The sequence below is a fragment of the Dufourea novaeangliae genome, unplaced genomic scaffold (genome assembly GCF_001272555.1).
Source record: "Dufourea novaeangliae isolate 0120121106 unplaced genomic scaffold, ASM127255v1 scaffold87, whole genome shotgun sequence".
NCBI lineage: Eukaryota > Metazoa > Arthropoda > Insecta > Hymenoptera > Halictidae > Dufourea > Dufourea novaeangliae.
In genome coordinates this window covers 522,720-545,432 of record NW_015373966.1, presented here as the reverse complement: position 1 = coordinate 545,432, position 22,713 = coordinate 522,720, and the positions used below count along the sequence as shown (strand labels likewise).

At 36.0% G+C, this 22,713-nt stretch overlaps 1 protein-coding gene across 1 annotated transcript in view; it reads right to left on the bottom strand.

Annotated features, from left to right (window-relative positions):
* LOC107186706 (collagen alpha chain CG42342) overlaps positions 1-22,713 on the bottom strand; it is an 89,542-nt gene that overhangs the window by 3,977 nt on the left and 62,852 nt on the right. Inside the window, exons 14-21 of the mRNA XM_015574640.1 lie at positions 21,073-21,099; positions 20,924-20,959; positions 20,713-20,817; positions 18,732-18,776; positions 16,792-16,854; positions 6,976-7,002; positions 6,734-6,787; positions 6,067-6,093 (exon numbers count right to left, since the gene is read on the bottom strand). Coding sequence (XP_015430126.1) covers positions 6,067-6,093; positions 6,734-6,787; positions 6,976-7,002; positions 16,792-16,854; positions 18,732-18,776; positions 20,713-20,817; positions 20,924-20,959; positions 21,073-21,099 — 384 coding nt within the window. The remainder of the gene's footprint in view (positions 1-6,066; positions 6,094-6,733; positions 6,788-6,975; positions 7,003-16,791; positions 16,855-18,731; positions 18,777-20,712; positions 20,818-20,923; positions 20,960-21,072; positions 21,100-22,713) is intronic.

Here is a 22,713-nt window from a genome sequence, read left to right as displayed (position 1 = left end):
ACGTACACTGTCCGGTAGCACTTTGAAGTCTAGGGTATCGTCCACGCTCCTTCGCTAACACTGTATCTCACTCTCTTAGAGTGAGACAGTCCACGCAGATGCATGGCGAGGCTTGTTAAAGCAATAGAAAAAAAATTGTTAGAATGAGATTCGAGCCTCGAAATTCTTGATTGTCCTGAACAGAACTCTTCGAGATTTTCGAGACAATCAGACAATGATGTATACTACATATATTGCTGTGGCGATGACTCGGCAATTACGAATAAGCGACTAGAAAGTGACTCGGCGTCTTTTGAAAAAGTAGAGTGAGTGTATTACTTCATACAAGGAGAGAGCTTTTGATGTACTGGGTGTAACGAAACTAACAATCACTGCTTGCAAAGATGACTTTACACCAGGGGCTGCCAACTCGTTGCCTGTCGGGCAGAATTTTGCCTGTCTGCCGTCTCGCCTTACCAGACACGGAGACTACGGCAGCTAGTGGTCATAGGGTGGGGGAACTGCTCGCGACGTCGCCCGTGGCTTTTCCCGTGGGCAATCGTGAGCGCTCTTGCTCACCACAGCCCAGTTAGCCGCCCCTGCTTTATACCTTCAGATCAGTGGACATTTGTGAAAAAAAACCTGCTTAAAAATTGTTTATAACGTTGAAAATTAATGTGAAATGCTGTTGTTAAATCAAGGAAAGTATTGAACCAGAAAAGAAGAAGCTCAAACGGAAGAATGTGTCATAAATGCATCCTTTCGATGTAATGATGTGTTAAATGTTTCACAACGATTTAATTGTCTGGAGTCGTACGTATAGTAGCATGTCCCTACACAAACGGTGTTTAAAGGAACAGAAAATGATGCACAGTAGTAGACAAGCCTGAATCAATCGATATTTTCTCCCTACCTAATCAACTTTCAATTTGTAGTATCAGAATATAAAATAAACCGTCATACATTCATTGAATGAATTTTAATTGCAATTGTGTAATCACCATTATACACACAATTTAGTAATCTGTATAACTTTCTTCGCGCTTTTTACAATTGAGTTAGATCTTACTGGTTTGTCGCGGACTGAAATTTATTCATTTTATATTTCTACACCACAAATTTACAATTTGGTTCGGTAGGGAAAAAGGGTTAACATTCGCGGCATTGGTTCAAGCTTGTTTGCTAACAATACACCTTGGACCATTTTCCAATCCTTTAACACATTTGCTACCAGTATGAATAGGGCTGACTACACGACTTCTATAAATAGTTGTGTAAAGGAAGTCGGTGTGTGTAATTACAAGACTTTTTTTCTACTGATATGCCCACACAATAAAGATCTGTACAATCGAAACATTTGAAAAGGTGTTTTGAAACTAACGGCCCCTTTGAAACTTTTTCACTTCTCGCTGAATAAAACGCGTTGATATAAAAACAGAATTTTTAATTAATTTGCAGTCTTATAAACAATTTGGCCGCACGCTTTCTTTACAAATGTCCACCAAACCAGAGGTGTAGTTTCACTCTGGAAAGCAACGATCGTTACTTTTATTATACACTGTACATAACGAAAACTACAGTTTCACTAACAAACAATTATATTATGTAAACGTTGTTTCATCTTTGATATTTCAGTAGTTATGCAAATTATAGGAGGAAGAACCGATCAAGATTGTACACATATTCTCCAACGTTATTACATATATTTCTTAACTACATCCACATAACAAACGTTTTGATTATTGACTAGTTTTAGTAAAGTGGAACCAGATTTCATTTTTGCAATCTTCCTTGAAAAATAAGTAAGAATAACTATTCCATTGAATGTTGTGTGAAAAAGTAAATTAAGTCCTACAATGCTTGATAACAGTTTATAGCAAACTGTTACTGCTCGTTGATATGGTCTTGTTAATCGGTATTCTGAAGGAAGACCACTGTCTATGAGTGATCCATATAATAGTAACCCAAAGGGTATGGCAGAATAAGGGGGTCAAAAGTGCCCTTATGCCGATTTGAATTTGTGATATATGTATAATTCCGTAGCGTGGCAAGAAACAACAGTCTGTGTCAAGTTTCAATCCTCTATCTCGTTCAGGAGGGTAATAATACAGATAATTCGAATTGTCGATTTTTCCTCTATGTTCCCTGTTTAATGGTGTGCAAAAATTCTGTAAAAAATCTAATAGATGCTGTTTACTTGAGTACATGTTAGAAAATTCTTTGCGATTTTTAGTTGAGTATCTTAATTGTGAAAAATCAGAAACGCCAAAAAATAATGAAAAATATTTTTTTCTTATTGAAGTTTTAACAGCACCACATTTATCCTTTCATAGTATCAACATATCATAAGTAGTGTCCACAATTTTTGGGAGATTTTTTGGTAAGGTGTGCTGTAGTTCAAAAACTTGAAAACCGATTTTTTCAAAATGTATGTCGCGAAAAAGTAAGTTGTACATTGAATTCTTGTATTTCCTTTATTAAATAATTATATGATTCTACGTGTTTCTACATTCAGCATAATAATATAGGTATAAACTAAAGAAATTAAATAACACAACTGCTTGATAGTATACTAAGTCCCTCATGTACGAAAATATTTAAATAGATATCAACAGCCACCGTTGCCGGTTGATTTTTTGTCCATAAGTTCGAGCGCAGCCTGTACTAACATTTTTTGACCTTAATTATATTTTTTTCTATAATTCCTAACTAACAAGGAAGGTTTCCCAGTCCGCAGGTCCCGATTTTCATGAAACTTTGTGGTATTGTAGATGGCATCGAGTTATATAAGGAACAATTTTTTTATCGGCCGACTCTCGCGTTAAAGGGGTGAAATCACCCCTCAAATTTTGCTCAATTTGTCGTTTTTCAGTATATCTTGTTAACCGTAAAAGATAGGAAGAAACTTTTAAATAGCGAGTATCATGGCTTTTTATGTACAATAATATAGTGCTAACAAACTGTCAAAAACACAATTTCTTTATAACAATTGCTCAAATTTACATAATGACAAAAAGTGACGACCTTTTCATTCTAAATCCATTGATATTGTTACACAGAATTTGATAATGAATCTGAGGTCGTTTTACGTTAATTAAGATATTTATTAACGTCATACGTCTACCCTCGAGGGCAGCGTTATAATATGACACACGATGACAAATCCGATAACAAATTCGTCCGAAGCTCGGCTTTCATCGTAATACAATTAGTTAACAAGCGATTCGATTACGGCGCCTCCGCTAGATGGTATGCGCGGTACGCTACGATTCGAAGAACTCCGAGAAACTACGCGAGCTCGCGAATCCGCAGCCTCTCACAGAAGGTGGGAAGCTGTTCGATGTTCGTCCGCTATGACTTTCTTGCAATCAAAATACAGAATTCACCCGAGATAAAAGTGGATGGCTTACCGCTATCGCTGTATCCCGGTGCCCCTTCGCAGCCCTTGGCTCTCTCGCTCGCTCGCTAGCTTACTCACAACACTAAGCAACACCGTGGCTCACGAGGAGGCAGCCTCGCGCTCTGATTGGTCGGGATTTTTCATTAATATCTCGTTAACAATGCCTCTACAATCTTTTTCGCTAAGGAAAAAGTAGTTTCAAATCACCCCAGGAACCACCCCTCTCAAGGACTTATAACTATTTTGGGACACCGTGTATATATTTTTTTCTTTTGCAGTTTGATAGCTCTTTTTATATCATTCAGTTTTCCCATTAAAAGATGTTTTCCATATTTTACGATTAACAGAATATATTGAAAAAAAACGAAAACTTCGGAAAAATTTGAGGGATGATTTCCTCCTTTAACGCAAGAGTCTGCCGACAAAAAGAATTGTTCCTTATATAACTCGATGCCCTCCACAATACCACAAAGTTTCATGAAAATCGGGACCTGCGGACTGGGAAACCTTCCTTGGTAGTTAGGAATTTTAGAAGAAAATATAATTAAGGTCAAAAAATGTTAGTACTGGTTGCGCTCGAACTTACGGACAAAAAATCAAACGGCAACGGTGGCTGTTAATATCGATTTAAATATTTTCGTACATGAGGGACTTAGTATACTATCAAGCAGTTGTGTTATTTAATTTCTTTAGTTTATACCTATATTATTATGCTGAATGTAGAAACACGTAGAATCATATAATTATTTAATAAAGGAAATACAAGAATTCAATGTACAACTTACTTTTTCGCGACATAAATTTTGAAAAAATCGGTTTTCAATTTTTTGAACTACGGCGCACCTTACCAAAAAATCTCCTAAAAATTGTGGACACTACTTACGATAATATGTTGATACTATGAAAGGATAAATGTGGTGCTGTTAAAACTTCAATAAGAAAAAAATATTTTTCATTATTTTTTGGCGTTTCTGATTTTTCACAATTAAGATACTCAACTGAAAATCGCAAAGAATTTTCTAACATGTGCCCAGGTAAACAGTATCTATTAGAATGTTTGCACGTTATTAAACAGGGAAAATAGAGGAAAAACCGACAATCCGCATTTTCCCTATTATTACCCTCCTGAACGAAATAGAGTGTTGAAACTTGACACAGACTGTTTTTTCTTGCCACGCTACGGAATTATACATATATCACAAGTTCAAATCGGCCTAAGGGCACTTTTGACTCCATAATTCTGTTATACCTTTTGGGTTACTATTATATGTAGTCTTCTTTCAGAATACCGATTAACAAGATCATATCAAGACCTAATTATAGACAATTTAATTAAAATTTGGATTTTAAAAAATGAGGAACAGTGACAGCTTGCCATAAAACTAGTCAACAACCAAAACGTTTGTTATGTGGCTGATGTTGAAAAATATATGTAATAACGTTGAAGAAAATGTGTACAACCTTGATCAGTTCTTTCTCCTCTAATTTGCATAAATACTGAAATATCAAAGATAAAACAACGGTTACATAAAATAATTGTTTGTTAGTGAAACTAGTCTTCGTTATGTACAGGGTATAATAAAAGTAAGGGTCGTTGCTTTGCGAAGTGAAACTACACCTCTGGTTTGGTGGACATTTGTAAAGAAAACGTGCGACCAAATTGTTTATGAGATTGGAAATTAATTAAAAATTCTGTTTTTAGATCAACGCATTCTATTCAACGAGAAAAGAAAAGGTTCTAACTTGTTTCACACGGTTTCAGATGTTTCGATTGTACAGTTTTTTATTGCGTAGGCATATTAGTAAAAAAAAAGTCTTGTAATTACGCACACCGACTTCTTTTATACAGCTATTTATAGAATGCGTGTAGTTAACCCTATTCATAGTGGCAGCAAACGTGTTAAAGGATTGGACTACAATTACGGAACTTCCTATTTATTATACACGCAGAGCTATTACCATAACGCACAGAATACTCGTACATACCATCAATAATTCTTTAAACCCCTGGTATAACATCCAAGTATAGTCTTAAAGTTCAGAACTTCAGAGGTAAAGTACTTGAAATTGCAATCTTAAAGAGTTCTGTTCTCTAATTCTGTTGATAAAAACTATGGAACTGTAAAGCAAACAATTCTTTCCATTAATATTCTACAAAACGGAACAATAGGATACTGTAATACATTTAAGTCAAATGTATTAAGAGAACCCAAAAAATCTTAATTTTAAAATGGTAACAATCTTAAACGGTAAAAAACTTAACAAGTCCTGAGGATAATTGCTTGAAGTAATACACTTTTCAGATACTAAATGTAACTGCCCTAAGGATACCTACTGCAAAAATGACAGTACGTATTAGAGTAAATTGAATATGTTCGTATTTTAATAGTAAGATCTCCAAAATTATTGTGTTTCAACATTAACCTCTTGAAACCTTTTTTTAAGTACTTTCTCTGTGTGGATATTAAATTAGATAAAAATATTTTATAACTATCGTTGGTATAAAGAGGGAGAAAGGCGCAGAATACAATTTCACCCCTCCTTTTCCTCAAAAAGAAGTAAAGAAATAATTTTTGGAGCAGTCCCCGGGGTAGATCAGGCAGATGTATCGTCGTTACCCCGGGTTGGTTAGATTGACTGTGTCGCAGTCACACCGAGGGATCGGCGATAATTGAATGCCACTATACCTCCGCGCCAGGAATTCCATCAGTACCCTGGAGAGAAACAGAATGCATTGTTGGTGTCTCGACAAAATTATAATTGACTTCCATTCGCATGAAATATTGTTTTACACGAAAATCCTTAACGATCAAGGAGATCGTAGTTCCACGATTAACTCAAGAAAATATAAAAAATATTATCGTTAGATCTCGAAAGTAAGTAAATGTTCTATTCCATGAGTCATTGTCATTTCGTTTTCGACAATTATACATTATTTCTCTATATTTATAATTTATACAAGGTGTCCTCAAAATCGTGGTACAACCGTCTGGATGGTGATGCAAGTATAAGTCGAAGAAAAATAATATTTTCTTATTTAAGGCTTCATTTTAAAAAAAATAAGTTTAGAAGTTCATCTAAATCACGTGTATTTGTGCTGGCAATAAGTCAAAGCGGCCTTCAATGAATTACACGCGTTAGTCCTATTCTATTGTTCGTGTATTCAACAAATCTTTAAATCCGATTATTTCGAAAACGAAGCATCGCTAGAAATAGTTTTATTCTTTTTTACGACTTATCTTTGTGTGTAAAATCACCACCCAGCCGGTTGCTCCATGATTTTGGGAACACCCTGTATTACTAAATACATTGCAGCATTGGTAGAATATTTTTCGCATAGGATTAAACACTTACAGGTAGTCCGGGGTCCCCCCTCTCGCCCTTCGTGCCCGGTTCTCCTTGTGCGCCCTGCAAGCACGAAGGAACATAACGAACACTATGCTCAATGCAACACTCATTCGAACAATACCGTTAAATTTGTAAGCAGCTTAATCTACGCTCGAATGATGAAATCGAGGTATGGAGCATAGAAATTGCAGATCCGAAAATCATAAATATAATATATGGTTAAACGGGTCACCCCGACGAATGCTCACCTTCATGCCGTCTAATCCTGGTGGCCCCTGAAAGGTAGAGGAAACCGTGTCAGATTCGTTGAGCTCACCTGACGAATAATTAGTATCGAGTAGGCCGATTTAAATGTCATTTATTTACTAAGGAATTTCGTTACACGCCCTTTGTATTGTCATTCACAGCATTGTTGCATTTTGCCAAGTTCTATGAAAATTTTATCATTCTGAAAATGTTTTTATGTATGAAATAAGCATTTTCTTACCAGAAATTGTATAATATATAAGTCAGATGAAACATAGATATATAACTTTTTCTGGTCTTTTGAAAATATTCGCGACATATGCACTCTACTTGTATTAAGATAAATCGGTATCACTAATTGAAACTAAGCAAGGTGAAAATGACAGATTTCGGTTTATCTTTTCATTTCTCATTCTACCAAAATTTTCAGCTGATGTTCAGTAATACGTATCAAATGTTTTGATGCAATTCAAAATTCATGAGCGAGGCAGAAATACAACTGACGGGCGTTAGACAAGGAAGAAGAAAACAAAGAGAGGGAGCTTAATTGAGTTCAAGAAAAAAACAATGGCACAACGATCCAACAACTATGTTGTCGTTGTGGTTGCAGTAAATTAACAAGTGTTAATACTTTTATGATCGTGTTATAATTCTATTCTCCGCGGAACGAGCAGACACGCAGTTAGAACGAAGAAAAAGAAGAAGAAGTACAAATGATTGTAATAGTGGTTAGCAAATGATCATTGGATCGCAGCCTGAGGCAAAATGCAAAGCGGTATGTCCACTACGAGATATATGAAGCGCTGAGTTTCGAAGTACATTGTATAGAAGCAAGGAGACAGACACATGCACATTCTGTTTATTAATTAGGATAATGTAAAAAAAAATTGTTAAAGTCAAAGTATTCATAAACACAATTACGTCGTCGTATTCTTCTCTGCAGTTTTCTCTCGAACATTACCAAGACGCGCCGTTTTACAATCAATCAACTTAACAAAATAAAACATATGCTGTTTATATACCTTTATGCTCGTTTAAATCATGCACATATCTGTATATGCGTGCGTGCGTGCGTGCGCGCGCGCGCGCGGGTGTGTGTATGTGTGCATGCGTGCGGGCGCGCATATGTATGTGTGTGGATGTCAACCACGTATGCATATATGAATATACGCATATACGCACATACATATACACAAATTATATACGGACATATGTATCCACTAATTGTTTATGCTAGTTTTTACACAAATATAGAGTGTAACAAAAATGTTGCAGGTCCCTGGAATAGGACACTCGAGAGGCGATTTAGAACAAGTTTTTTCTTAGCAAAAATCTTATTCGAGGTTTTGTTAACGAGATATTAACGAAAAACTCTGATTGGTCGGGGGTTTTCGTTAATATCTCATTAACAAAGCCTCGGATAAGATTTTTGCTAAGGAAAAACTTGTTTCAAATCGCCTCGCGAATGTCCCATTCCAGGGACCTGCAACATTTTTGTTACACCATGTATAATGTATGCTTTACTCGCATGAACGTTGCCATTAAAAAGCTATAACGGTTACGAGAGCTTCCCAATTTCGCTTATTTTGTTATCCTATTGAAACTGTTCGCATTAGCCTACATTCTTAAATTAGAGTATAAACAGAGGAAGGAGAACTTTTCGTTCGAGGCAAATAAAACATTGTTTGCGTCGCTTTTACGACGCCGATATTATTCTACACTGTACAATTTCGTATTCTTCGTACTTGATCATACGGAGATGAACGATAGTTTGCATACTACTAGTGACTAAGATTGCAAACACGGATATTCGTATACTTGCGTTTACAGACAGTTACACGTATCATATGTCAGTCAACATATCTGTTACTGCAAGTAACATGATCGTATTTAAACCTAAATTGGTTTCGTAATACTAGCATTTAACTTTCAACCACGCACGTCAAATGACACGAACAACAGCCTCGGATCTTCCTTTCTTTCTAATTTTTCCTTTACTTGGCTTTTGAGCAATACTGTTGCCGAGTACTTAATAAAAACTTGCGTAATAGAAAATATATAGACGATCTCTGAAAATATCAAATTAAATGTTTCATTAATCAAAGACTTAAATATTGTATAAAATTACGTGTATCAGACTACTTAGTAGCTTTTGTATTGTTAAAAAATATTTCTTAAATTCGATCAGTAATAACCATCAGCTGGGAGGAGGGAGGCTCGTAATAATAATAAACTCATAATCAACCTTCCTTTCCCTAAGTAATGTGATATCAGCTGGCTTTCTAACAAGTTCATTCTGCATTATGTCATATACGTTTCACGAAAACACCTGGAAAAATTACAGGGCAATATTTTTGATGAATAGTACGTATATAACAAGATTTAGAAATGCTAATTTAACTAGAAAATACGCCAATACTCCAGTAAATATTAAAATGTTTAAAAGTATTCAGATCAACTAATCTCGATACAAGTCATGGCATATTATACTATCGCTCAATTTTCTTTTAAGATTCTGGTCCTGATTAAGAATTTCAAAAATATAATCGATAGACTTATTTTATTTTTAAATTATTCCATTCAAATGAAATTCCTTTCTCCAAAAGAGCGTTGACCATTATTTAGAAAAATAAATATTCATAAATTAATTGTGAACAATACGAATTATAATATTAACCAAAGCATGATAATGAAAATGTTCGAACACAAGAATCCTTGATAAATCGTAAAAATAAATAGCTTGGGCTCTAGTTACAAAAAAAGCAATGTCAAAGCACTTGCGTACCCTTGCGAGCAAACTCGGCTTTCGCTAGAGGAAAAAGTGGCGTGGAGAAAGGGCCTTCTACCATTTGAATTCGGAAGTTTCTGAAATTTATGTCAAATTAACATTCGGTTTAACATTTATTTCAGTACTTGAAATAAATTTACTAAGTGGCAAGAGACTTTTCTTCTACGCCACTTTTTCCCCTAGTGGAGACCGAGTTTGCTCGCGAGTGTACATAATAATACTTATGAATGTGAACACATTTAAGTATCATGAAAAATCATTCGACCTTAACTGAATATTGCCGAAAGCATACGGCACAGCGTTTTGCAATATATGGTACAATCGAAGAAGAGATGTTTCTGTACCGAAAACGCAAGGAGAACTGAATTTGTTTCAGGCTTATAGTCATTATTTATACCATAAAAGCTTGTAAATAAAGTCCAGAGAAACAACTCACAAACATGCGAGTTAGAGAACATACATTCATCACCTTAATTGTTTCCGGCACTACTAGTGCAGTTTTGGAAGAATGAAATAAAAAATAATTTCAACTTGTCCAGTAGTATCGGAAACAGTTAAGGATACCAAGGTAGTTGTACATTTTGTATAGTAGCGGCCATGATATAGCTAGTTCGTAAATGAAAGCATTAAAGCAGGGGCACTTACTGATGACTTTTAGGGCCATATATTGCTATTGTAGAATTATGCACAGTGAAATAATGACATTGGGGAAAGTACATTTGGCCTTCAGGTCTTTATCTTCTCATATTACTGTCAATTCGCTTATGCCGATAGCCGAAACGTGTTTACTTTAACAGTTCACCGACTTCATCACGTCGCTATGTCGTGACGGCTATTATATACGTGGGTACATATGTATCGTTCATCTCATTAAAACAACAATGGCGACTTGACTCATCACGTGAACGTTGTTATTTGCATTTGTGATAGTTGTGAACGAATCCCGTTGCATTCCATGAAGTAAGTTAAATTGACATTAATGTCTTCCCTTTAAAGGGAAGAACATAATCTTAGCACTTATATGGGAAACCAAAATATTAACGGTTATTGAGCAATCGGAATACCCCTATTCCGACAGATTAGGCGTACATAGATAATTTTACTTTCATACTACGAAATTCTTAGTTTTCCCTTCCTATAATATGCCAAGCGTTGTTCTAGACAGGAACATAAAAAATTGTAAAAGGAAATTTAAAAATGGGTACCTGGGTACCCAGGTACCAGGTTGCCTACACAAGGGTTAAGGTAGCCGTCCATTTTAGGGTATCTCGTGCGAGTTACGCTCGACAGTACTGTCACGACATACAATAAACACACACAGTTGACATACAGTTGAGCGATGCTCTGGGACAGTCACTCTCTGACGCGTATCCACTCGTGAGAAATACTCTCGAGAGCAACTCGTAACAGTTTTACTCTCAAATGGACGGCTACCTTCAGTCTCCAAGCAATTTCTGTGACACGATTTCGTTGTGGCGAAGAGGAGCAGAGGTCTCGTGCGATTCATTCGTAATTTTTATAGTGTATGAACCTTGATACTTGAACGCATTTTTAAGTTCACTTTTCTGCAACGATCATGTGTCCGCTGTACATATTGGAACTGATATTAATTTCAGGACTATTTATCGGTATTCAAATAATATGTGCGTGTCTTGAACTTACGCAATATAACCATCACGAAACATACTTTTACTTTCTATATTTTCGATTTCTTTGTATACGTATAATCAACGGTTTTTCGGTTGCATTATTGCGAACACTCCACGATGTAAGGAAAGAAAATTCGCATGTGGAATAACATAAGTGAGAAGAATGTTTCTTGAGAGAAAATGAAATTTCTATGCGCCCCTTTTGCGTGTTTTTAAGGCCGCCTTGAATGTTTTAATAAGCATTATTCTGTGTAATTGTTTCCCCATTATTTACTGTTGAAATAATATTTTCTCTGATTACATGTTCAAAATGCTATTCATCAACTGTAATGTACTAACATGAACAGTATTAGATTCATCGATTTTTCAATCCCCACGACGGTAGCTAAAATGAACTGACAACACGTACAAAGGTTGCTCCAGATATTAATTACAATATTTTCGGACGGAACAAGAGATCTCAAATGGAACAAACACGTTCTATGACAGCATGTGAATTTTTCGAAAATTTGTCGAAATCTTGTGATAACCATGTGTTCTAAGCGGAAATACGTTATGCAGTATTTATGTGAGTAAACCAGATCTTTTTCTACGAACATCTTGTTTTTGTCAAGATCTATTAAGATTTGTTTATTCCGTTATCGCTATCTAATAAACCTGCAAAGTTACAACACCGTGTGCCATCAAGTAAAGTGTGAATAGTTGAAAACATTTTAGAACTTCAGAATATTATTCTTGCAAAATGAACGTTTTACAGGATCGTTTCTTCTCGTTTGAGCTCTCCTACCACCATCTGAAATATTTTAACTTTATTTGGGACAACAACCTCCGTTGAGGTTATTTTTATGAAGTACATAAAAATATCGTTGCCTTATAGGATCTTCTCAATTATACACAAACAATTAACCAAAATTCTGATTGGTTTACGAACAACAAAAATGATAGGTGTGGAAGAATAATGTGATCTCCACTATTTACTAATTGTAAAACAAAATCTGAAAATTTTTTTTCATTACGGCTTTTCCGTTACATAGATTGATACAATTTCGAATTATCCTGTAGACAGAGGACATACTTATTCCCATTACCATCTGAATAAAAATTTTCAGAATGACACTATATCTGAGCAGATTAATTTACGATGATAATTGCATTGCCATGTGCAGTTGGTAATTTCAGGTGGTTACAGACAACTGCTTGGAACGTCGCTAATGCAACTTTTTCATAGCTACTTTTCACTCCGTGATTTGGTTCGTAGGGAATCTTTTCATATTCCCCAACGTGTACGCGGAATATCGTATAAAAACGGGCGAAACGAGAATTGACCCAAAAACAAAAGTGACAAATGGTCGGATTACTACTACGTGCAAGGAGATACTACATATGAGTGGTACTTATGGTAAGTACGAAACAGTGAATTGTAACAAAGAGGATGTATCATATAGGGTAACTCTCTTGCTGCGCAAACCAATGGCGCTGCCACTCTAAACAGCCACGCTATTAACAGCCGTACTACCGGGCTGTGCAAGCTGTCAACAGTGTCAACACACCCTCACTGTTGGTGGCTCCGCTACGACGGTATCGCCCCTGCGTAGTGATGGGATCGATACTATTGATGATATTCAATTAATTCAATACCAAAGTGCTCAGTGGGAAGTATCCATACGTATTAAAATTTTAGGTACTTACTATCAAGTATCAATACCGACATTTCTTGAATTGAAACCAAACCAATACGGCACTGAATCGAAACCCATTCCCAGATAGCACATGACGCCTTGAAGACGCCCATTTTACGGCTGTTTTAGGTCTAAAGCGCCTTTAAGCTGTCTTCAAAGCGTCATTAGGCATCATGTGCTATCTGGGTTTGAGACTTCACAAAAGTACAGTAGAATTTTCAACTGAACCCCAAAATATCTAGGCGTAAGCACCCGTTGTACATCCCCACTACTGAGGGGGGGGGGGCTTCCTTGGAACCAGCCAAGTGTACAATGTAATGGGGAGTGGCTTAGCAATAATAATCTTCCTCCTATTCCCAAAAAAAATTAATAAATAAATAAATAAATAAATAGAAACAAAATTATATTTATGATGAAAAAAATTTGAACAAAAGTAATCAAAGAGCTGGGAACATATAGAATATTCATCAAGATTTCATACCTATCGAAATGCTCAACACTTCCAAGAAGACTTTGAAAACGCTAAAAACTCCCAAGACTTCCAAGGCTTATCAAGACTTTCAAGAGTCAGATTCGAAGGGATTCGAAAGTTTCGACCCGATATTTCGGATTCTGATCAGATCGGGAAAAGTCGACCGGGCTCGGACGAGTTCTTCCGTTACTCGAGATTTCCTTCTGCATCACGTTCATAATGCGATACTTTATACCTATATGTATGTACTTTTCATTTTTTCTTTTTAGATTTCAATTACTTGGCAAGCATATGCACAATCTTTATCATTTACACAAGACAAAATAATATTTGTAACACATTTATTTATTCAGATTGAACTTCCCTCGATGTAATCTTCATTTTATATGGAACATATATACTTTTCAACTCTTTACTTTGCCTGAATTTGAAAATACTTCTTATTAATAGATTAATATTTTTCCTTTAGTAATTAGTAATTAGTACTGCGATATTAAAAAAGGAAAAGTATTAATCTATTAATAGGAAGTATTTTCAAATTCTGGTAAAGTAAAGAGTTGAAATCATATGTATTCCATATAAAATGAAAATTATATCGAGTTTCATCTGAATAAATAAATGTGTTACTAATATTATTTTGTGCTGTGAAAATTATAAAGATTTTGCATATACTTGCAGAGTAATTAATTGTCTAAAAAAAAAAGTACATACATATATCAAGGATCGCATTATGAACGTGATACAGATCGAATCTCGAGTATCGGAAGAACTCGTCCGAGCGCGGCCGACTTTTTCCAATCTGACCCGGGCAGCCTGCCTGACACGATCAAGCTTCCCTATGGCACCAAGCTAGAGTAGACTCACGTTAAAATAGCGGTGCGGGTCTGCCGAGGCGGGTTTTTTCTGGAAACACTACTTCAACGTGAGCCAATGGGCACGCAGGATCTCGTGACAGTTCGATCGATCCACCAATTCTTTCTTATATTTCTTCTTTATATTTTTGTGAAGCAAATTCAATAGAAGAATTGAATTCTTTCTTAATGGTTATTTACAGAAATGTTAATAACGATGCAATTTTTTTTAAATGGCGCTACATATATTCATTATGGTCGTGTTATTAACCATTTCAAGTCAAACTCAACGACATATTTAAAAGTTTTGTTTCAACAATAATTTCTCGGATAACTGTATATGAATATTGGTGACAATTTCATTGTTTTTTGTACCGTGGATCACACGTTGTGGGTAAAAAACGCTAACAAAAATTACCCTTTGCCAATAATATTTTTACAGTTATCCAAGAAATTATTATTCAAACAGAACTATCAAGGATGTCGTTGAATTCGTTGTGAAATATTTATTAACACAGCAATGTTAAAAATATGTACTGCCATTTAAAAAAATTACATTGTTATTAAAATCTCTGTAAATAACAATTAAAAATAATTCAAACATTCTATTAAGTTTGCTCCATGAAATCAAACAACTTCCACATAAAACATTTTATTGTATTTTTAATACTTGGAAAAATAAACGTGCTCCCGAAAAGTATTGATACCTTCGAGTTACCTCGACCTATGTCTTTGATATGTATCAATACCGTATTGAAACTTGGTGAAGAGTATTGATAATATCAATTCGGTATCAGTGGAATCACTACCCCTGCGCCATCGACAGCGAGGGCCTGTTGACACATTTACACGCGCCGACGCGGCTTCAATAGCGTGGTTCTTTTAGCGCCCCTGTACTTAGGATAAAAATAGTACTCAAAATGGAGTCAAACAAGAGAAGAAGAATTTAAAGACAAATGCACAAAAATGTCAAGAGAAACAAAGAACGAGGTTGAGATGTACTTAATCAAAATTATGTTCATATACCGATAAACGGAACTGATAAAATACACTGAGAAAAAATGTTCTCGACGGAACCAGAAATGTTATACTGTTTATAATTAAATAATAATGGGGCCACGCATAGCAATTTCTGGTACATCACCACGTATCGCAGAAACCCTGAGAAACACGAATCAAGGGACTCTACCTTATCGCGTAGAAACATTACTGCCGTTTAGAAATTCAGTTAAAACTTCCGTTTTATCATTTCACAAATTAACTGAAGATTGTTTGAAGGTGTAAATTACTGTTTAATGGTTGCACCATATTGCAATTTACAACGCTAACTATAATTCGCTATTTAAATTAACATTTGTCCTCAGTGTACACCAGGTGTGTTGCTACGCAGACCGACATATAGAGTATGTTAACAGGACGGATGGTAGTGCGATCATCAGCTAATTATTATGTTGGATAAATAAGTATACAACACCGATACGATATGTATCTGCGATTCAATATTGACAAAAAGAAACATCGAACGGTTTACTTGTACACATTAAGTATTTATGGAAGACACTTGTTTCTCCCGAAACATCACCCTCGTCACACATCAACACAGTACCCATGCATCAAAATCACGAATCAAAACAATCACTGTTTTCCGTTTACGATAGTTAGCACGCGCGAATGTACCTGCTATAGTGTAAGTACAATCATCTTAATTATTTAAAATCGATACATGTAAGTCGTGATTTGTTTGTTCATCTGTTTCGTGTGCGCAACGGTGTAACTTCTCCAACAATGAAAATTGTCCTTTAGTAGCAGGTATCGCATGCGAGTAGTATCACAACTGTGACTGTTATCTTCGTAACGGACGGTTACTCGACTCTCTATCGTCGTTTATCCTTGAAGTATTGTAATAGTTCTCGATCAATAATAAACGACACTCAAGCTGTCGAATCTATTCAGCTGATACTCGAACAGTCTGCGACCAGACCTTACGCAACTTACGTCTTATTGAATAAACGCTAACGATATGACTGAATCTTGAATGTTATACATAGAATGTTGAAAACTTTCGATAAGTTTTCAACATGATCGGACATCCCTTCGAGGTATTTGCAATACTTGCACGTTGTCTCTCGAGTCGTCTTCTACGATCTCAATATGTGTGCTGCTCGATGATTACCAGACGATGATCGTTCACACACGGTAACTTATACGACAGAACATATTTGAGAGGCAATAAAGGATCTCGCTGGGTTTACGAAGAAGTACGAAGCCTTGTCGAAAAAGCGACAATCCATTACACTGGACGTTAGTGAATGGCTATCAATGATTCAGCAACGAGGCCAAATAACGATGACGTTAGGAGCGAGAGGTCCGCGTTCTTACCATAGCACCAGGTTTCCCGGTATCCCCGGGTTTGCCAGATTCTCCTCTCAGTCCCATGGGGCCCTGTAAAAAACAAATACCTCGATTAAGTGATCTCACTCCAACTGTTGACTTTCACGCAGGAGTTGAAAATTGTTATAATATCGATTTTCGATCTTGAAACGGTTTCAAAGAACCGTTATTTTTCTATAACAGTTATATAAAACCGAAATTTCCGTCCATATCTATTTCGGTTTTAAGATCCCTATATCGGTTTTAGAACTGTTACTTCTGCGGTTCTCATATCGGTTTTATTTCGGTTTTGTACTGCTTTCGGTTACCATTTTTATATTTGCTATATTTTAGTTTCGAATCGGTTTTTTATTTGTTTCATAGGTGTCAATTAAGTATTTTACAAATAAACATACACATAATAAAATTATGAAAAACAAATGTTACCGAAAAGTAATAATAACAACATTGTAATTAACGCTCACTTTCAATATTCATCATTTTTACTATAACATAAACGTATTATTAACATATCATTAATTAAGCTTCCAGCAATTCTCGAGCGTTGTGGATGTAATATAAATTTTAAAGTGGAAAACTTTCTTTAAACAAACTTATTCATTATCAGCAACATTGTTGGCCATAATTAAATAACGGATTTTTATCTCAATAACGAACTACTATCACATATCGTTCATTTTCTGTTACATTACCTTTTCGTTCATGCGTTATTTGAAAAGGAAATTTACGAATTCTTTAGCCTTTCACTTCAAATAATTATTACTTTCGATTTTGCTTTTAAAAAATGTAATCATCTTTTTACGTTACACATGATTTTCCTCCATTTACCGTTATTCATTATTCACTTTAAATGACAAACAGTTCGATTTTATTTGTTATGCCTTTTTCATTTGCTATTATACGCAGTTCCCTTCAATGCATGCCGACTTGCTTGTTCGTAGCTTCGTAGTATTATAGAAGCGCAGCACGTAGCCAACGCTACTACGGGAGCTCAGCCGGCAGACTCGCGCTCTGATTGGTCGGGATTTTTCGTTAATATCTCGTTAACAAAGCCTCGGATAACATTTTTGCTAAGGAAAAACTTGTTCCAAATCACCTTACGAGTGACCCATTTTAAGGACCTGCAACACGTTTGTTACACCCTACATATGAATATCTATTCATTGTATCTAATCATGTCGTGGTTTGACGTTACTTTCATTTGGAAAAACAATTCTCTATTTTTGGCAAGCTTTTAAAATCGGGTGTTCCATGGCACGTACGGTTACCCTACACACGTACTTAATTTACAATTAATTTGTTTATATTTTTCATTTTTTTGACAAAGTCTACGGGGCGTATTTAATTTTTACAACTACGGTCTTCAACCAAACAATTGAAAAAAATTCCCTAACACATGCCCCGGGGTAACTACGATATGTCAGATTTTGTATAGAATATTTTACAAATAGAGGTAAAACGGATAATCTAGTTTTTCCCTGTTACTACCCTTCGTCGAGATAGAGGGTTGCAAATTGGTACAAAGTTTTTTCTCTGGGTAAGCTATCGAATGGTCCACCACAAGCCCAATTCGGTCTAAGGGCACTCTTGACGACCTTATTCAGCCAGACGCTGTAGTCATTCTTAAAATGTACTATTTTGTGTCGCTGAACATACCTCTGTACATGGATAAGTCTTCCTCTTTCTTGTTACATCAGTACTTTTATTTTTATCAGAAAGTTCAATTGATGATAATGTCGCAAAATACGTCCTGCATGTTTTGAATAGTATCGGTTTTAAGAATCGAAGAAACATTCGGAGTAAGTGAATGGATTAAATTCTAAATTATTTTCTCTTTTACTTATTCAACTGCTCCAAGTCCCTTGATTTTCGCCGCCCCTTATAACCTACCTAACCTACAAACCTAAACTACGGTGGAAAATACGTACGGGCAGTCCCATTGGACCAGGATCTCCTTTGGCGCCCTTCTCACCCTGCAATGTGAATACGAAAAATACGTATGAAAGATATAAGTACCTACTACACGTTGTTACGTGTTATTTTGTTACTCTTGTTAAGATTATACGTCAAAAAAATAACGTTTGATGAAGTTTAACAAAGGCAAAGGTAAAAAGCCGTTTTACCTGTTGGTATAGTCTTCGCCATGATATAACGTGGCCATAAGACCGGTTAAGCAGAAAAGAACACACGTTTCAAGCGTCGGAACATCCACTTAAGAAATCAAAGGTGAGATGAGGAGCTCGAATAACGTTCAGTGCCGCACAATGTTAATCCATATATAAATCGGTTCTTTCAAATATTCCAAATATTCTACGAAATGTACAGTTTCGTTCGTAGTAAATTAACAACAGTTAGATGACAGTGTTTTCCGTTTTATAAATTCCAGGGAACCCAATAGCTGCACGCCGCACTCAATGCTGTGTACGGCGACATCAATAATACTGTTCAACTTAACTTTTTTCCTACCTCATAACCGTTAATAGACGATTCTGATAAATCTTTATGAGCTGAATACGAATCTGCAAACTGGTTTTTTCCAGCACGTCCAGTTTTTGGAAGAATCAAATTTAAAAAATTGCAAATTTTCAACTTCGAAGGTGTGTTGTGCTTTTACAGTAATAGTTATTCAGTTGTTTTTGACACGAAATAATTTTTTGGACTGTCTCGAACAAAATTATGTAAATTGTTATTATATTATAGTAATCTAAATACGTTTACAAAATGACCAAAGTGGAAAGGACATCGAAGACGCACCAATTTTTGCTGATATTCTTCAATTTATTTAAAAAACTAGGGGTCTAGGAAGAAAACTAACCTTAGCATGCGATAGAACAGACCTTTCTGATCCGGATGATGTCCCTCAGTGTTTCAAATAAATTGAAGAATATCAGCAAAAGTTGGTGTGTTTTCGATGTCTTTTTCACTTTGATCATTATGTAAACATATTTAGATATCTATAATATAATAACAATATACATCATTTTCTTGAGGAGAGTCCAGAGAATTATTTCGTGTGAAAAATAACCGAATAACTATTACTGCAAAAGAACAAGTCACCTACAAAGTAAAAATTTTCAATTTAAAAGAAATTGCTTTTTTCAAAAAAACTGGACTATTACCTAAATAACTGGTATTTAGGCCATAAAGATCTATCAAAAACGTCAATTAACGGTTATGAGGCATTTTATGCGTTGAACAATGTAATACATAAGAATCGCCGCTGAATACGATGATTTACGACCACGCTAAATCTTGACGAGGACTGTATTAAAAATCAAATCAGACTCCTTCATCACGTTTAATTACAACTTAATTTCTAACAAATGAAAAAGTATATAAATATTTACAAGAAATGAAAATATATATACATAAGGGCGTTCCAAAATGATAGGACACACCGCAATATGTATATTCCTCATGCAAATATAAATCGAAAAGTCCTTTACCGTTTTGTAATCTGAAGCTCCATTTCGAGATGTTAGCAGTTGAACAAACTCCAATCAGCTGAGCGGTCGGCCACACGTACGCGCAGACACAGTTAAGAAGCGTGCAACCCAGCTCACTACCCTAATCTGCTTCTTGACTGTGGGCTCTAACTATATTGCCATGGTCGGGGCTGTAGCGTAGTAAAATTGCAATGAGTTCAGAGCCCTCACCATACTACGTACGTGTGAAGGGGAAGTACCTGGCGTGGTAATATGTTTAGTGGCAATATAGTTAGAGTCCACTCTATCTGCGCGTACGTCTAGGACGATCGCTCAGTTGAATGGAGTTCGTCCAACTGCTAATATCTCGGAAATGAAGCGTCAGATTATAAAACGGTAAAGGACTTTTCGATTTGTATTTACATGCGGAGTATGCATGTTGCGACTTGTCCCATCATTTTGGTAATAAATGATGATTACTGACAGGATCGCCTTTAGCGCCGTCATGTCCTCGATCGCCTTTGATACCAGGTGGACCTTGAAGTCCGGGAGTACCAGCTGGGCCGGGTGGTCCTGGCGGTCCCATTATCTGTAAATCATTGATTACGTATAATAAAATGTTTACAGAAGTTTTTCAAAATGACTGCTGAATGATATATCAGGAAATGAAAATTTCAAGAGATTATTCTACTCACCACTTCACCGGCATTTACTTCAAATGTACCGTCTCCCTGCAATGAAATGTACATTATAATACGTATCTCTGTCAATTATCTCCAAACCAAGTTTAAAACGTTCCCAATAACGAGCATACTATAAAGGATTGTAGATGAAGGGTACGCACCTGTCTTCGCCTAAGCTTTTTGTATTTCTGTTGAAGGAACCCCAATGGCGTGTCATGAAAAGAAATAGATGTTATCATGAAATCGTAGAGTAACGACATTGAACAATTTCGCTTGTAAGGACCCGTATAAATACAGCGTATCCCGTATAACTCTGTATTTCAACGTAATTGACACGACAAATATGATATACTTATTACGCATTGAAACCAGGGTTCAGAATCATTCACATGAAAAATGGATGTATATTCAATAATTGGTGTAATGCATTAACACTTTTCAACACGATTTTTGATCTGCGATATCCATTGGGAGACCCTTATAGAGTTTCTCGTCCAGATTACAAATCCGAAAGCAGAATTTCTCCACCTGCCTCAGTTTTTGAAAAACATGAAGTCTTGTAAAAACACCCGATTTTGAAAACGCTAGAAAGTTCAATTTAATCTCGAAAGACACAGGAGAGTTCCCTGAATATAGCAGTGTACATCGTTATGAAATTGTAATATTTTTAATGGTTGTAAATTGCCGTGAAAGTTTAAAAAAGAGCCGATGTGCGTACTTTCTATCCGCTATTTTTGCGTTTTCATGAAAATGAAAATGCTGATCAAAAACCGAGGTAGATGGAGAAATTCTGCTTCCGGATTCGTGATCTGGACGAGGAAGTCTGTAAAGATCTCTCAATGGATATTGCAGATCAGAAAAAAAGTTTATTTTGTTGGACAGTATAATCGATTATAAAGGGTGTCCCAACAAGAGCGGAAAATTGAAATTCCAAATAAAATACAGTTTTTTTTATTTAATACCGAAATTTTTACTTAATCATAAAGTAGGCATCTGGGAATTATGTATGGAACAACACATCTGGTAAATGGCCTCCTTGGCTTTGCTGGCACATTTGCGGTCTTTTGACGAAATTTTCATTCATGGTTTGGCATAATTGTGGCTGGCTCTCAGTGATACAGCGTCTAATCTCCTCCTTCCAGGCTTGGGTGGTCGTGGGCTTATTGACTTTTTAAACTTTTGACTTCAAAAAACCCCAGAGAAATAAATCCAAAGGCGTTAAATCGCACGATCTAGGCGGCCAATTCTGGTCGCCCAAACGGGAGATTATACTATCAGGGAATGTCTCGTGCAATAATGCCATTGTTTCATGTGATGTGTGACAAGTGGCACCGTCCTGTTAAAACCACATGTCTTCGAGATCCATACCATCCATTTGAGGAACAAAAAACTAGGTCATCATGCCCTGAGACCGCTCACCATTGACTGTTTGTGCATTCCCTGCATTCTGGCGAACAGCTGTGATATTTTCTGTTGAACAACCTGGACGAACACGTGTCGATGATTTGACATCAATAATCGATCCAGTCTCCTCGAATTTTTCGATTATTCTCTTCACAGTTAATGCACTTGGAACATTTTGTCTACCAAAAATTGGATACAATTTGCGAATTGTGGCAGTCAAACTTTCGCCATTTTTGAAATAATGTTTAACAATAAGAATGCGTTGTTGTGTCGAATAGCAATCCATTTTTAATAGTGGCGGACTGTCTAGCATTGAACTGTCATAATGGTTTGACTGTCAAAGCACAGCAGCAGAAATGGCGCCAAATTTAAATTTTCCGCTCTTGTTGGGACACCCT